The sequence below is a fragment of the Euprymna scolopes genome, chromosome 6 (assembly GCF_053919585.1).
Source record: "Euprymna scolopes isolate OS-2025 chromosome 6, ASM5391958v1, whole genome shotgun sequence".
Lineage (NCBI taxonomy): Eukaryota > Metazoa > Mollusca > Cephalopoda > Sepiida > Sepiolidae > Euprymna > Euprymna scolopes.
The window spans coordinates 97,148,507-97,166,952 of NC_136487.1; the positions used below are offsets into that span (position 1 = coordinate 97,148,507).

Consider the following 18,446-nt stretch of genomic DNA (forward strand, 5'->3'; position numbering starts at 1 on the left):
TGACTTGTTGCACATAACTTAATATTTAGCTATATTTTGTTAATTTTTTTTTATTGAAGTAAAAAGAATAATCTAACTGTTAGATATATCAATAATTTAAATGTTAGATATATCAAAAACGCCCGACAGAACATAAGAGAAATAAGTAAACAAAAAAATGAGGCATATTTTTAAAAATGAAAAAAAAATTTTTCCGTCACACACAACTAAAAAAATTTTTTAGTTTAAAATGTACCCGGTTTAATTTTAAAGGATAATTTAACAATGTTGAAGTTTATCCAACCGAAAGAAGATAAGCAAAGAACATATGAAAGTTTGAAAGAAGATATAGAAAATAAACAACATTATTTTTTAAATTGTAAATTTTCATTTCTTTTATTGACGCGCTTGTCACACTAAAAATATTATTTTAAACAATAACTTTCTATAACTATTAAATAAACAAAAACAAACTCACTCAACAAATTTGACATATCTGTGAAACAAAGTGGGTCATGCGGGTTCATGCTGACAGTTGATTTTCTTGATGATACTTTGTATGTACTTCGGTCACTTGGCATTAAGTTGTAAATCTTGATGTGTAGGTACAGTCACTTTTATTGGTGGCGCTCCTTGATTGATGAGCGTAGTAATATGACACCAACAGATTATTAAAGATGAGATATTTCTCTACAAAACAGTGTGGTTTTCAGAATTTTTTTCATATTTCTTCGTTCACCAGAATTAGTGACATAACTTGAAGTAGCCTGGAAAAAGACTATGAAAAACACAAGAAAAAGAAATATATCTATAAAGCAAAAATATTAAATTTTATTAAAATCAAAACTTTATCAAACTAACCCAAAAAATAAACAAGATATCACAAGTTGAAGTTAGGGGAAATTTAACTTTATTTACCAGTTTTCGCATCCTAAACTAGGCTAGTTTGGGATACCTATTACTAGTGCAAATTAGCTGTTTAGCAGGCAGCCTTTAAGTTTGTTAGTGGGTTGTCAAGTTATTTATGCTGTTCAGTTAACAGCAATATGAAAGCTTAAACAAGTGACTGTGAGGAATCTCTTTTCTTTTTCTCTTCAATCTTGCTTTTACCTTTTTTGCATGTTATTTTTTATTTTTTTTTTTACCTTGTTTCAACTTGAACCAGCCATCCTTTACACAAATTTTGTTCTGCTTTTCAAGGATTCCTTCAAACTTTTCATATGAGAAGATTGTGTGTGCATGAATGTAGTTGTCTGAGTGGATGCATCATATGGTCATTGTACAACTGACGACATGCTGTTTGTCTCTTTTTCAATCTGTTGTGAAATTCTGTCATTTTCAAACATTGTTACACATGCTTTTTCTTTTTAAAAATGATTCCTTTAACAATATATAATTTGTGATACACTGAACGTGAAATTCACACTACAAACATCAGTTTTGCATCATAAAACAACATACCCCAAATTTTAAATGGAATTTTTTCTGACTAACAAGTTTTATATCCAATTTTGTGAAAATCACTATCATTTCTCTTCAGGTCATAAAATACACCTTTTCAGGAATCCACTGAAAATCGCAATACATTATCATACCAAGTCTACAGAAACTCCTCCTTATTTCTTATCTTCATAACATTTTACATTTTAACATCTACTTCATGTGTGTCTTGTCTAAAAGTTGATGACATGAATTTGATGGGAATCTCCATCTTTTTAGCAGCTGATTTTAAACCATAAAATTTATCCAATTTATTTTTCTACAAGCTAAAGCAGGTGAGGATCTTTTTTATTTTATTTTTCAGCTCAAATTTCAAAGAGGGTCATCTTGTTCAAATAAAGATCAAGCAATGTATTTTTTTTTCTTTTACAGGAAACCTTTAAAAAATATTAAATGTTATCCTTTCTTGTTTATAGTGTTATTGTCATGAATTTGGATAGAATTTCTACTAATAATAAAGTTAAGTCTTCTTTATAAATAATCAAGATAAAGTGAAATTAATTTCTCTAAGGTGCAATGAATTTTAAGTTTTGAAATGAAAAACATGGTTTTTAAAACATGTTTTGAATAAAATTGTTTTCAATAAACTTTCCAGCAATCTTTCTTTTGGTGTCAAGCATGTTTATTGATAGTTTTAGCAAAAAGAGAATTAACTGTACTTTTATCAAAATCCACAACACAATGCTACACTGAATTACATTTCTTTGTTTGGTAAAATTTTTAATTCTACCTTTTTTTTCCACCATTAATTTCTTTAGTAATTGATATTCATGTATGAATATGAATAGATTTATGAATATCAATAGATTTATATTATTATTATCTATGTTCCTTTTATTGAATTTTATCCATACACTGTCAAGCCTTCTTTTGCATTGATGCAACTTATGGCATAGTGTGTGTATGTGCATTTTGAAAGCTGTATAGAATACAAGTACAATTATATTTGAATCTGATTTTAAAATAAAATGTAGCATTGTTGAATAGAATAGATTGGGGGGGGGCTAATGAAACTCTTGTAAAATTAAAAATTTATTTTGTTTAAAAGATTTTCATTTTTAATTATTTATTATCACATTTTGAACATAATGAAAAAAATCAAAATTTTCTATAAACTTTGACAGTTAAATATTATCCTTAATTATTTCGAAAATGTTTCAAGTATTTTGTAATTTCTTAGATGCATTTGAGTCAGCTCTGTCAAATTCACTTGAACTGAAGTATGAATCCGTACTAGTCAACTTGTCTAAAAGTAAATCTGTAACATCACAATATTGGGTTTATTAATGGAAAGATGAATTACAATGTCATCATGTGAAGGGAAGAAACTGGCTTCAGTCAGGCTGTACTTTCCCTCATATACCATTATTAAGAGAGAGACCAGCTAGAACATTCATTACAGTCCAACGGTAACAAGGCTTCAGGGTAAATTATTAATTTGAAATGTTGCATGCTTTGTGTTGCTATTTTTTATTTTTTTTTTTTTCATTTTTTTTTTTTTCAATGAATTAGATTATGATTATTTAATTTGAAAATATTTAATCATTTTTATAGATTAATTGTTTTTCATTTTTCCAGATATACAATGATCTACTCTAGTTTTATTAATATAGATTTTTATTGCATTTTCACCCCAAACAAGGCACAATGCCACTTTGATGTATCTAGGACATAATTTGTAGACGTACTATGTAGGGAGTTCAGCAGCAAGATGTTTGTTTACATTACACTTGAATTTCTGCATGTCAGTACAGTCAGGGAAACAGGAATCCAGAAGGGAATTCCAAAGTCTAGCAGTCCGAGGGAAGAAACTATTAGTGTAGAAGGCTTTCTTACATTTAGGATTTTTATTGTGTAGGGTGGGATTTAGCTGTTTGTTGGGGGTATTTACGTCAAAAGGGTACAAGGGCTTGTAGTTCATTGGAACATCGACCATTAAAGTAGTTGCAAAACAGGCAGAGGGGTGCAATATTTCGTTGATGGGACAGCGGTTAAAGCTTAACTGATAGTTGGCGACTTTCTTTTGAATCCTGTTTAAGAGGTGCACCAGCCCAAATGTTGCAACAATACACCATACATGGGCGAATTGTGGCCTTGTAAAGATACAGGATGCTCTCAGGCGTAAGTAATTTTCTAGCATGATAGAAAGACCTCCCACCTTCTTTGCAGTAGCCTTGGCAATGCACTCAATGTATCTGTTCTAACTCCTGTTCCTTGTAAACATTTAGCCAAGGAGTTTGAACGAACTACTTTCAGGTAATATATCATTAGCCATGCTATTAGTGGTTGAAAAGGTTTCTTGTAATTATTAAGGGAAAGGAGCTTAGTCTTGGCAGCATTGAATGTGACCATCAATTTTTGTCACGATTCCACCACAGACCGAAGGTCTTCCTCTAGGGTTTCTGCCATTGCCTTGGATACAGGTTTATTCATTTTCTCCTCATGTCTGTTATAGAGCGTAGTGTCATAAGCAAATATACCCATCTCAGAGACAATTTTATTAGGAATGTCATTTATGAATATCAGGAATAATAAAAGTTCAAGGATCGACACCTGAAATGCACCCACATTTATATCATTGTTTTGACGTACAACCATCGAGGACAACTTGGATTCTTCTCTTATTTAAGGATTTAATTATGTTACGTATTTGTCCAGTAATACCATAGGATTTGATTTTCATGAGAAGACCATCATGCCATACTATGTCAAAAGCTTTAGATATATCTAGGGCTACTACCCCAGCCTTTCCTGTTTTATCCAGTGCATGGTATATGCAGTCAGAGATTACAGTTAGAATACCTGCAGTAGAATGGGCTTGTCTAAACCCATACTGTTGGTCAAACAGAAGTTTAGCAACTATAAGGTGATGGACTAGAGGTTGATTAATTATGGACTCAAATATTTTGGTGAAGGAGGAGGCTAATATGGCAATAATTTAATGAGTCAGTTTTTTCATCAAAATTCTTATAAACTGGTACCACAAGCGGTTTTCCAACAGTTAGGAAAGCAAGATTTGTTAAGGCATCTGTTGAAAAGTTTGCAGAGCATCTTTTTAATAGCACAGCCGGGATAAGATTAGGTCCACATGCTTTTGAGGTGTCTAGGTTTTTTATGATGTCATGTACTTGAGAAGGGATAATTTTCAGATCATCTAGCGTGGTTTCTGTCCACAGAGGAAAATCTGGGAGGGAGTGGTTTGCTGGGTCCAAAGTAAAGTTGCAGACAAACCGACGGGCAAGCAGATAAGCGTTCTTGGTTGCCATGCAACTCATTGTTTTTAAAACCCTAACCTGTTAATCTTAAATTCTTAATAGATAATTGATAGCTACACTAATGTTACTTAGTTTCAATATTATGATAGTGAAAAAAAAAAGTGGAAATTTCATTTCTGTCTCTGAAACTAAAACTATATTATAACTTCTATTATTGCACTTTTAATGTTCAATTTAGTTTAGTATTTCAGATTGATGTATTATCTTTCAGTGTTCAATACAGGGGAAGTGGGTAGTCTAGTATCTGTTCTGTTGTCATGAAACCATCTTCCTAGGCATTATATCCTTCTTTAGGAGAGTGTGTACATCAACAAGAAATTGTCACACTCAGCTGTTCATTAGCATACTCAACACTCGCTAGTAAAAATATGTTCATTCCAGTGTGAGCATATTTTTACTAGAATATATTATATAATGTAATGAATGTTATTTTTATTGGATGCTTTTTCCAATCAATATCCCAAAAATGGTAGTCTAGGCAACCCAACTAAACGATGCTGTAAATGTCAAATGTGCATTTAAGAAACGTAGAACGCGTGCATCTGTTGTTATTCGAATTAACCAAAGTAATGAAAGGCAGATTTCAGCTGCATTTCACATCTCTGTTGTCTTTCTCTTTTCGATGCGGACATGTACTTGTTGTCTACAATAGAAGCATCCACACCTTTTTTTTCTGGAAATTATAACGGGCAAAAATGTGTGTGCGCATATGTGTCCTGGCTTTTGAGACAAGACAAATTTTTCATGCTCAGTTGAGAAGCAGGCCACTAGGAAAGTGCACGTTGCTATTGATGCATGCATATGTGTCAGATTAATGTATCATCTTTCAGTGCTCAATACAGGGGAAGTGGGTAGTCTAGTATCTGTTCTGTTGTCATGAAACCATCTTCCTAGGCATGTCGCTAGTTACTTGACTCCCCATGAGGGTAAAGTTTCTAATGTGGGAAAAATCCAGATTCTTAAAAAGAAGCAATTTGACAAAACATTTTATTTCCTCACTTTAGAAGGATCTCTCATCAACCAGAGTCAGAACAGATGAAGTGTAATATGAAACAAATACTTCACTTTGATCCTAACCAAAAAGTTAAGGATTCAAGCATATCTCTTAAAGTTGCTAACGAAAATGTATCATCAACTATGTGCATCTTGCATTTTCGCAAGAGTGTTGCTTTGGTTATGAATATCAAACATCTTCATGTGAATGAGAGAATTGTAAATTATCATAAATCCTTTTCTAAATTACAATGAATGTCATTATTTGAGATGCATTGTAATTTGTACCAGGTTTGAGAAAACAAATTATTTCTTAATTTTATTTTTTGCGGACTATTATCCTCATCTTTTCTTAGTTGTTTCACAACCTTTCGGCCAACTCTTCCTCTGGCTTTCTTTCGTCATGTGGTAACCGCGACGGGATAGAAACTCTGAATCTCCTTACTTGGCAAAAAAAAAAACGTGGTGAGACGACAACAACTACAGAAAGCAGTAATTGCAGTCAGGAGATTCAGAGTTCCTATCCTGTCGCGGTTACCACCTGACGAAGGCCAGAGGAATGGTTGGCCAAAACATTGTGAATCAACTAAGAAAAGATAAGGATAATAGTCTGCAATAAATAAAATTAATAAAAAATACTCATCTCAATAATGAATTCCAATTAAAAATAACATAAATTATTTCTTATAGAATTCTCTGTGTGTGCTTCATATTTATAAAGTATTCTGCATTTTTGAAAGATAATTTTCTTTTACTCTTAACAGATTATGGCAGCTTCAGTGAGTTCCTTGCATGAGGATTTGATCTGTTGTAATCTAGATTGCCATCAATATCAGCAATGCATCCAGTTTTTAAAAGAATTTTTGGTGGCATCTTAAAGCATAGCAAACTGCTTTATGTTTCGTTTTTGTTATTATCGTTTGTAATATTATAATAAACAACTCTACATCTTGTGTCTTGTTTTTTGTTTTTATTTTATTTTTTTTTCAAAAGACAAGATCTAAGGATCTTTAAAAAAATATCACTTCAAGGTGTTACAAAAAACTATAACAAAAAACTATAACAAAATTAGCAAGTGCTAAATGGATAGATTTTTACACAGGAAACAGTTTTTTGTCAAAAACATTGTTCATCGATTGTGAGGACTAAAAGTCAATAAGGGAAGCAAGATTCATTTTTCAAACAATTTATTATTCAATTTTAAAACGGACATCGGGGAATTAAACTTTATAACTGAATGCATGAGTTTGCTTAATGAGTCAAAATTTGATCTTGTTTAGGAGAATTTCATTTGAGACCAGAGTAGTCCTGCTTTGGAAAGGAGGGGGGGGTATAAGTAAAGAATTTCCATAAGCTTAAATTTTCTGCCTTTCTCTCTCACTTTCTTTAAACCCCTCTTTTACTTTTCCCTCTTTTCATTTATGTCAACTTTAATAAAAATCTTTAAATTATTGTCAACCAATATGGTTTCTCTGTTTTACTGCATATGATTAAAGTTATCTAATACTGAAATAATACTTATTGTATATGATTAATCAAACCAAAACAAATAGTGCTATTCTGCTCATATCTTGAAAGAGGGCTTTATTTTCACTTCAGTGCATTTCTAATATTTTTATATCTGGTCTACTTGTAAGATCTTAGTAAGCAATTAAAACAAATCTATTCTTGCCACCAATATGATCTTGATATTTAGCATTTTTTCAAATACCTAAAATAAAAATTAGATTCAATACCATTGTTCAATGTCTTTTTTTTTTTTTTTAATTCGTCAAAATATTGTTAACAGGATACATTTGAAAATACTTCAAAATACAAAATGTCTTTATTTTTTTTAAGTTTACTTCACAATATTTTTTTATTTTCATCTAACAAGTTATTTGCACATTTGTGTGCATGCATGCTTCTTATTTTTACAGACCATGTCTTCCCATTCCAGAATGCCTATTTCTTTTATCGCAAGGATCTAGGGTCCTGTCTAATTTGATTATTGGCAGTGGGAATAGTAAGCAAATTTGGTCGGTACTCTGTCATAATTTGTTTTTTTTTTTAAATCTGTAAAGAATCCTTTCTAGGAACTCTATTTTCATTCATGTTAAAAATCGATATTTTGTTCAATTTAATCCTTGTGAAATGGCCAGTAATAATGACTTTTAAAAAGCAAGTTTTTTATCAAGCCTTTTAGCTAGGATGAAAGTGTAGTAGCTGTTTACTCTGATAGTGGTTTTTTTCAAAATGGAAGAAGACTGGGGTAATTTATATTTTTGTTCATAATCAATCAAGTGAAATATTTTCTAGAAGAAGTCTTTTTTTTTTCTCCACATTTGTGTCTAAATTTGGCCTTGTGTATCGACCAATAAATAAGACATACAGATTTGTTTTTCACAAAAAAGAATTAAATCAGATAATAACATTTTTAATAAACATTTTTTTTTAATCCAAATATGTGATACCATTGTGAAAATGACATAAATTCACAAGAAAACTGTTGTGTATTAGCTGTATTCCCATGAATCACTCCACAACACAAGTATAAAATATCTCAAACAAATCAGTTTTTTTTTCCTGTAAAAGTAATTTTAGGATATGTATTTCAAAACAATTGAACCAAACTGGCTGAGAGCAACAGCAATGGTGGTAATGCTAATATCAAAACTCTTACTTTCTATTAAAAAAAAAAAATGCTTGAAGTAACAGTGTATGTCACTTCCACATTTATTGTCCACGATAAAAAATCTAAACTTGCAATATCATTGTCAAAATGTAATAAGACAAATTCTGAGAATTCTTGTAAAATAATGTTAACTTCATTCTCGTTGTGACAAGAAATTCATTTTTCCAATTTGGGTATATAATACTTACAATTTTTTTTTATATTAAAATAATTTAACTTCTACTTCAAAATGAACAACAGAAATTTGTTGACAACAGCAGCGGAAGGTAATGGTGGTTAATGATGTAAACTGGCAACCTGGGAGATATACACGAGACTGGGGACCGCTTGTGAATTTCATACTCCCATGAAACTTCCTCCTTCAGAGAAAGCCAGTTAAACCCAAATAGGGTTAGTTCCGTTTCACACACACACACACACACACAATCTGAGAGTTGGATTTCATTTCATTCCATCAAAACACTTTCATTTATGGATGTCGGCAATCTTCATGTGGTCTTTGCCATAAGTACCCGATGTTTTTCTAGGAAGAATTCCAACTAGAAAGATATTGGGGGAAATGAATGCCAATAATACGAAAAGCATGATGCTCAACAACAACTTTAACAATGACTGATGACAACAGCAAATGTCTGTCTTTTTACACAAACCAAAGTTAAACACAATAATAATAATAATAATAACATGACTTGCACATTTGCTTCATTTATTATTAATTGTTACTTTTTGAATCAAAATATAAGAAGAAACAGATTTCAATAATCACCGGAAAACAAATGCGTTTCATCCTGCTCACATAAGTGTAAGATATTTCAATGAAATCCAATTTATTTTTTTCATTAAATAAACTTTCAAAACAACTGTAAAACAAATTTTGTATAATAAACACAATTTCAGTCAAGAAAAACATTTTTGTGTATATCAAATATGAATCACTATAAAAACAGTGAACCTGCAAACACATTGATACAAATAATAACTGCAAGATGATTTGTTTTTTCGATTTACACATTTAATAATTTTCCTTTCATATAATATTGATATTTATTGAAATCTGAATTCAAAGAAAAGTAAGATGTGTTGGGTTTATTTTAGTCGTGTTATAAATAAAATGTTAACTTTATTTTCATTTTTTTTCAAGTCCTTAATCAGCTGATCATGGATGCCTGGTACATAGAGCTCCTAAAGTGAAAAATATGAAGACCATTTCTTATCACCCATGACAAAAATATTAGTATAAATAATTTGGGAGATTATGTCTGGTTTCAATTAGAATAAAATACCAAAAGTGTTTTCCTTTTATTGCAAACACAAGATTGGTGCTGTTTATTACAGTTTTAAAGGTTAATTAATAGTTAATTTTTATTTGTACGTTTGCATAGTATTTGTGTTTTACATTTGTTTTTTTTTTCTTTTTGCAAACTGAAGCATTTTTTGCCATTAGATACAGTAGAAAGACACCTCCATAATTTACATCTAAAAAAATCAATGTTTCTTATAAAAATCGATATGTTAACTGAGCCTTCAAATAAGTTTCAATAAGGGTTAAACTTTTTAAAGAATCTAAAGAGACCATTAATATTACACTTTGATTACATCTGGGGTCGCTAGGGCAATTATCAGTTAGGTCCATATAATAATTTAAATATATTGTAACAAAGAAAGAAAATTCATTTAAAAAAAATAGATTTTCTTTGTTTCATAAAGAAAAAAAATTAGACAAATAATTTCTCAGTAAAGAATATTTAAAAATGGTTTAAATCTTTAATTATCTTTATTTATTTTTTAAGATAAAATAATTCAAATTGATTTGGATTTGTTCAACATTTACTATTTGAGAAACAGTTTTGCTGTTGTTGTTGCTTTTAATAACAACATTGTGCTAACTGTTTGTTTTTTTTTTTACTTGACATCATATCATAAATGTTATTTTGAACTTTTCTATAAAAGCAAAAATTGCAAACATAACTGTTTTAAATCATTTTATCTTATAAAAATTCCCGACCGGTAATATACCTCCACACGGGCAACAATAGATGGATCCATTATTTTTTAATAACATTTTTTTTTTAAATAACATAAAACATTTGATTCTTTTGATATGCCAGGAATGCATGAGAAACAGCATGTTTTTCTTTGGTTTAGGAGCAACGATCACCATTGAAATAAAATTTAATAACAAAAGTCAAACTTGTTGAATCAAACTTGTTGAATGCAGCACATCAACGATTTATATTTTTGTCCTTCACAAGATTCCAAGTTAAAATTGAGCATTTTTATCACTGTGTAAATGACTTATTTAACATGGTTATTGGTTACAGAGAAAAAACTCAGGAAATTTCAAAAGAGACAGTGAATGTCCCTTTATAAAGTAAGAAAATGACAAAAACAGAGCAGAAAATGCATTCAGTAAGTCTTCGAAAATTTGTAGCACAATTTTTTACATTTAGTTCGAACACCATTTCTTACAAAAAGTTGAAAATTCCATTTTACAAATGAATTGAAACATTCATGTCGAGAACATAATTACACACATTCATGTTGAGGACATAATTACACACAGAAACACATTTATTTACATGTATAGACAGGAAAATTTAAAACCAAAATTTATAGAATTTCGAAAAACAAATCAGAAATGTGTAAATGAGCAAAAGCACAATTCTCGAAAACAACTTAATGTATGAATCGAGTGAAGTTGGTTATTAATCAAATTGCGTATTGCAATCATGAAGAGTTGGCAGTGCATTATCGATTGTGTTGTTTATCTACTTTACTGTTATTTTTAGCCAGTGTTACATTTGAATTCATCTCATGCTAATTTATGAAATGTTAAAAGTCAAGTATGATGGTTCACTTGTGCACCTAAATAAAAAGAAAAGATGCATTTTCTCATGCATCCCTGTTTTATCAAAAAAGCAGAGTTCTCTTGCAAAATCCCTTGACTTTATGTGTGATGAGTTTTTCTTTGGCTGATAAAATCAGGTGATTCTGGGGAAGATACAAGTTTTAATCGTTAAAACTTTCATCATTTTCCTTGTCGCTTGGTTTCCTCTCCTCGTCTTCTGAATCAGTTTCCTGGTCAGAATCCGATTCACCACTTGTCTCATTTGAATCGACCCAATCGTTGCTTTCTTCATCGTCTTCAGCAAACTCAACTTGACTGCTACCTTCAACGTGTTTCTCAGAATCTAATCTTTCATGGTCAAAATGTTCAAAATTCTTCTCCAAATTCTTTTCCTCAATTTCTTCGTTTTCATGTTTCTCTTCATCTTCATCTTCTTGTTTACTCTTTTTCTCTATTGCTTCAGCGTTTTCAATATGTTCAGCTTCCCCCATTCCTACTTTGACGTTTTTCTTTTTTTCAGTTTCTTGTTTTGCTTTTATTCCTCCCACTTTACCTTCAACAGATTTTACTTCTTCTTCTTCTTCTTCTTCTTCTTCTTCCAAAACCTCCTCTCCCTCTTCATCATTTTCTTCAATGAGGACTTGTTTTTCTCCTTCCTTGTCTGCTTTTACTTCAACTCTTTCCAATTTCTCTTTTTCCTCATTTTTCATTACAAAGTCCTTTGCTCTCCCTTCCACAATTTCAATAAAACTTTCTTTGTCTTCTTCTTCTTCTTCTTCTTCTTCTTCTTCTTCTTCTTCTTCTTCTTCTTCTACATTCTTATTTCCTCCATTGCCCATTTCAATCTCTTCGGTTTCAAACTTAACTTCTTCCACATATTCTTCTCTGTCTTCACTATTTCCTGACGTTGGCTTCATCGACCATGGTGCTTTTTTGAATTCCTCTCGACTGATTTCACCATCGGCTGCAAAGAAATAAAAAAGAAAACATGGCCATGACATAAAGATGCATCCAGTGTGAAAATGGAATGAAAAATATCACTTAAAAAAAAAGCATTGAATTCAACTCAATACAACGAATAATATTTGCTTATCTGCTATTAAAGATTCTTTTTTAAATCCTTTATTCCTATGTAATTTTATACACTAATTAACATGTAATCTATCTATCTGTTCTATACTCGTATAAATTCGTTTTTTTGTGTGTGTGTGTGTATTGATATTCATATTAAAAACCCTTTCTCTATTTTATTTAAAAAGAAAATACAACTTTCTTATATATAGGTGGTAGAATTGCATTCACTAGTAAAAGATCTAGCTCATTTGCATATTCTTTTAAACATTCATTTTAATTAATTCCCTGTTAGTTTCTTCGGTTTACTTATGGGATGATCATCTTTATTTAACTATTATGTGTAATTATATTCATGCAGATATTCTACATGATTTATGCTTGCATAATATTTGCATAAAAAGTTTATAGTTAACATAAAACTGTTTCCATATATATTTATGTATGCTCTATATATAAGGAATTTGATTCCATGCGAAACTTTATATTTGGTTTTTAGCCCGGAAAAATCGGTGCAAAAGTGTAAAAAGTTTTAAAAAATGAAATTTGCCAGGTGAAGGGCAAACGCCAGCATTACGAATGCATAACGTAGTAGCTATTGGTTCATGTTTTAATTTTTAGCCTTGCAGTAAACACGTCTTTATAGACCAGTAATTGACGGCAGAGGCAAAAAATAAATCGTGAGCTGAACGTTTTGGTTTCGATTCTTGGTGGTGGGGCACAAGTCTTTTTTTTTTTACTTTTTAAATCATTACTATACATTGCGTCCAATATAATCTATCTATCTACATATATATATATATATATAAAAGTGAACGTGTCTGTGTACATTTCCTTACGCAATAACTCTGTCAACTTTCAGTTTACAGACTCAAAATTTGATATACAGGGTATTGAGATTTGGGAAAATCTTTGTAATCCGTTTTCGGCCAGAAATTTTGCTGTTATGGGGTCAAAGTTCAACGATTTGGCCTTTCAGAACTCTACTAAACTGTTCCGCCAATTTTGGGTCTAAACACTTGAAATTTTAGGTGTAGATTACTCGGATGTGGGTCAAACATTTTAATTAATTTGAGTCCAAAACAATAAATGTAAAAGAGGTCAAAATTAGAGTGAAAGTTAAAAAAAAAATTTATGTCTTTTCTGTATGGAATTTAAGGAAGCCTATTATATAGAAAGGCATTACCGTACATATTCACACTTTATAATATGCACATAAAGTTATGAACAGTACATAGGGCCCGAGCAAAACCGGGCGGAACTGCTAGTAGTTCTTAAAATAGTATTATACTTTTTATTATTGATAATTTATTTATTTATATTATTTTTATTTATATTTTTTATTTATTTATATATATTATATTATTTTTTATTTATATTTTTTATTTATTTATATATATTATTTATTTATATTTTTTATTTATTTATATTATTTTTTTATTTATATTTTTTATTTATTTATATATATATTATTTTTTATTTATATTTTTTATTTATTTATATATATTATATTATTTTTTATTTATATTTTTTATTTATTTATATATATTATATTATTTTTTTATTTATATTTTTTATTTACTAGCATTTCAGCCCGGCGTTGCCCGGGTGTTTGGATGTGTATGTTGAGCAAAAAAAAAAAGTGGTAGTAGGAAGGCAGGCTCGAACCCGTACCGCAAAGAAGGAAAAGAATGGGAAAAACAAGTGACGTCTTTGCTGTTACGACCACCGCCAAACCAAAAGTGACATAGATTTAAATTAAGGCTAGACAATCGAAAAGAGGGGATGACTTTCGAAAATATCGGCAAAAAAGCGACCTCTCCCTGTTGAAAAGTGCCCAGTTGAGAGTGAAGAAATTAATGCTTTCAGCAAATTTTTTGGTATTTGTCGTCAGAACGGTCGAGTTTCAAAAATATTCTGATCTTGAGAAAATCCGTCGCCTCTGTTGATAGTTTTAGTCAGACATGCAAACATACATACATACATTTATATATTGTAACTCAAATTTTCGACCCAAACCGATTAAAAAGCTTGCTGAATACCCTTTATGTAAAATTTCAAATGTTTAGACCAGAAATTGTCTGAGTAATTTGGAAGAGACGTAGAGGTCAAATTTAAAAAAAATTTTGACCCCTATTATGACCCCTTAACATTTATTGTTTTCGGCTCAAATCAAATTATTAAGTTATCCATGTCAAAGGAACCTATACCTAAAATTTCCAGTATTTAGACCCAAAATTGGCGTAGGAGTTTGGTACAGTTCTGAAAGGCCAAATCGTTGAACTTTGACCCCTTAACAGCCAAATTTCTGGCCGAAAACGGATTACAAAGATTTTCCCAAATCTCAGTACCCTGTATATCAAATTTCGAGTTTGTAGACTTAAAATTGACAGAGTTATTGCGAAGAGAAATGTGCACACACAGGCATACAGACAGACACTTTCACTTTTATAGATATATAGATTTAGGTAAAATAGTAATTAGATTCTGTCTAAATTTCTTATTTTCCACTAGAGAGACATGGACTTAACAGCTGTCCTATTTTTAAATCCCTGAAACAGTTACATGGTAAACAGTTGATGATCCCCCTTTTCTATTTAAAAATTTAAGTTAAAGTGCTTTTTTGTCTTTTCATCGTTATATAGTGGCATTCCCTTGTAAAAATATGGATTTTCAAGTGGAAATACAGCTTATGAAAGTCTCTGATATGTTCAATGGAGTTGTTATTCTTATGAATTTAAACTGAATTTTTTTATTTAATTTACCCAAAGCTTCTTCAGACTATATATATATATATATATATATATATATACAGTGATGATCATATTTATTAGCACGGTAAAATAAAAGTTAAATTTTGTCTAATAAATTCTAAAAAAGGGATTAAATTAAAGAAAATAACAAAGTATATTATGTATTTTTAACTGGCCTTTCCGATGCAGCAATCGGATTTTAGAAAAAATAAATAACAAAGGAACAACAAACATAATTGCAAAAAACCCTTGTTCAAAATTATTGGCACGATTTATTTAATAATCAATTGTATAGCCTTTGGCCTTGATTACCTTCCTCAGTCGCTTTTCATAGTTTACAACCAAGTTGTTGCACTCTTCAGTAGGAATTTTAGCCCACTCTTCCTGACAATAATCCTCCAATTGAATAAGATTCTTAGGCTTCCTTTGCATTACCCTCAATTTTAATGTTCTCCATAAATTTTCAATTGGATTAAGGTCTGGGCTTTGTGATGGCCACTCCAAAACATTAATATGATTGTCCTCAAACCATTTCTTAGTCAGTTTAGCCGAATGCTTTGGGTCATTATCTTGCATGAACCACCAACGACGACCAAGTGAGAGCTCTTTAGCAGAGTCTTTCAGGTTTTCATCCAATATTTTAACATAATCTTCCTTTTTTATGCTACCTGTGACCTTAACAAGTCGCCCTGGTCCAGAGGCAGCAAAGGATCCCCAAAACATCAAACTGCCTCCACCGTGCTTCACTGTGGGTATGGTGTTCTTAGGCAGGAAAGCTTCGCCAGATTTTCTGTAAATATAAGACACTTTATTATGGCCAAATAACTCTATTTTCGTTTCGTCAGTCCATAGAACACGTTTCCAGAATGCAACATCTTTATCAATATGACGTTTTGCAAAGGCTAGCCTTGCTTTCAGGTGCATAGGCTTCAATAAGGGAGTCTTTCTCGGACGACATGCTTTTAAACCAGCTCTCTTCAAAACTCTACCAACTGTATGTCGAGATACATTCACTCCAGAGCTGCTCTGTTCATCAACAATCTCCCCAACAGAGATCCTTGGGTTTTGTTTTACTTGTCGAACAATTTTCCGTTCATCTCTTGGGGAAAGAATCCTTTTTCTCCCTCTACCCTCTAAACTCATAACGTGGCCTTGCGATTTGAACTTGTTTATTATGGCTCTAACAGTGGATTTGGGAAGGTTTAGCTTCTTTGAAATCTTATCATAGCCCTCCCCATTGGTATGGCATGCTACAACAAGCTTCCTGACGTCTTCGCTGTGTTCCTTAGTTTTAACCATGGCGATTGAAAATTATAATTTAGTCACTTATAATAGTTTAAATAAATCGCTATCTAAAAATTATCTGAAAAAAATTATTCACTGAATTAGCGTTAAACAAGCATAATATGGCTATAAAAAAGTTCAGAAAGCACGTAAACCGGAAATTGATTGATATTATACTGATACTAAAAGAAAAACAAAGCCGTGCCAATAATTTTGAACAAGGGTTTTTTGCAATTATGTTTGTTGTTCCTTTGTTATTTATTTTTTCTAAAATCCGATTGCTGCATCGGAAAGGCCAGTTAAAAATACATAATATACTTTGTTATTTTCTTTAATTTAATCCCTTTTTTAGAATTTATTAGACAAAATTTAACTTTTATTTTACCGTGCCAATAAATATGATCATCACTGTATATATATATATATAGAGAGAGAGACTAGCATTTCAGCCCGGCGTTTCCAGGGTGTTTGGAGGTGTATGTTGAGCAAAAAAAAAAAAAAAAAATGGTAGTAGGAAGGCCGGCTCGAACTCGTACCGCAAAGGAGGAAAAGAACAGGTAAAACCTAACGTTTATGCTGTTACGACCACCGCCAAACCGAAAGCGACATTTTTTTAAATTAAGGCTAGACAATCTGAAGGAGAGGGTAACTTTCAAAAATATCGGTGAAAAAACTGTAGAAAAGTGCCTAGTTGAAGGGGAAGATGTTTTTAGCCAATTTTTCGATATTTGTTGTCTGAAAGGTTGAACTTTAAAACGATACTGATCTTGGTAAAATCCGTCGCCTCTATTGAAAGTTTAAGGCAAACATGCAAACAGACATACATTTATATATTGGTAACTAAAAATTTTCGACCCAAACTGATGAAAAAGCTTGCCCTATCTCTGAATACCCTTTATGTAAAATTTCAAATATTTAGACCAGAAATTGCCTGAGTAATTTGGAAGAGACCGCAGAGGTCAATTTTTTTTTTTTAACTTTGACCCCTATTATGACCTCTTAACATTTATTGTTTTGGGATCAAATCAAATTATTAAGTTAGATCCATGTCCAAGGAACCTATATCTAAAATTTCAAGTGCGTAGACCCAAAATTGTCGGAGGAGCTTGGTAGAGTTCTGAAAGGTCAAATTGTTGTTAATCGCCAAATTTCTGGCCGGAAACCGATCAAATCGATTTTCCCAAATCTCAGTAACCTGTATATCAAATTTCGAGTCTGTAGACTAAAAATTGACAGAGTTATTGCATAGGAAAATGTACACAGACACACACACACACACACACACACCCACAGACACGTTCACTTTTATATATATATATATATATATATATATATATATATATATATATATATATATATATATATATATATACTTTAAATAAATATATAAATCATTTTTTAAAAACTGTTAATATGTTAAAATAAAATCTATAGACTGTATAGGAATGTATTGTGCAAACAAAAGGTTTTGTTGCAATTATTTCGATGTTTTGTAAAGCTTATTTAACTGGACTAAAGTGAGTTATGATATAAGTCACTTACCATCTTTGTCCGCAGCTTGAAATGCACTTTTTGCATTACGCTCAGCCCCAGTAGTTCGAATCAGTTCGTTAAGACTGATATGACCATCGTGATCAATGCTGTCATATTTGGAAAATTGGTCCGGAATTAGAACTTGAATGAATTTGAACTTCTCTTTTGCAGGTTGGGCCATTAATAATTTCACTTTTGCAGGGTCTGTAATGGTTTCCACCTGTTTTAAAAATCCAAAAGAATGAACAAACTTCTAAAAATACGAATTCATTGTGGAACTATTTAACCGGATCTTAATGAGAAAGGGGGGGGAGTTTATAAGAACATGTAAAAAATTGAATTTACCCATTTTACAATGTCTGGACAACGTCTGCGTGAAGAGTTGACCAGTGGCCTTTAAGACAACTAATAGTCTTTAATATGACATTGTCCAGCGATTTTTGTTGTCTTGCTCTTAATTGGTCAAGAATCCTTTTTTCCCTGTTTGTATTTTTTGTTTGCTTTGGATCTACAAGCATTGTGGTGTGAATTTGAAA

The 18,446-nt window shown here is 31.2% G+C and overlaps 2 protein-coding genes across 5 annotated transcripts in view; one reads left to right on the forward strand and one right to left on the reverse strand.

Annotated features, from left to right (window-relative positions):
• The window catches only part of LOC145277813 (isocitrate dehydrogenase [NAD] subunit gamma, mitochondrial-like), a 62,371-nt gene extending 55,671 nt beyond the window's left edge, over nt 1–6,700 (forward strand). For all 4 annotated transcript variants that reach the window (XM_080129700.1, XM_080129699.1, XM_080129697.1 and 1 more), the window contains one exon: nt 6,512–6,700. In XM_080129700.1, the coding sequence (XP_079985826.1) occupies nt 6,512 (1 nt within the window). In that variant the 3' untranslated portion in view covers nt 6,513–6,700. The remainder of the gene's footprint in view (nt 1–6,511) is intronic.
• A 2,787-nt stretch (nt 6,701–9,487) lies between these two features.
• The window catches only part of LOC145277814 (uncharacterized), a 73,192-nt gene continuing 64,233 nt past the window's right edge, over nt 9,488–18,446 (reverse strand). Inside the window, exons 3-4 of the mRNA XM_080129701.1 lie at nt 17,920–18,130; nt 9,488–12,233 (exon numbers count right to left, since the gene is read on the reverse strand). Coding sequence (XP_079985827.1) covers nt 11,431–12,233; nt 17,920–18,130 — 1,014 coding nt within the window. The 3' untranslated portion in view covers nt 9,488–11,430. The remainder of the gene's footprint in view (nt 12,234–17,919; nt 18,131–18,446) is intronic.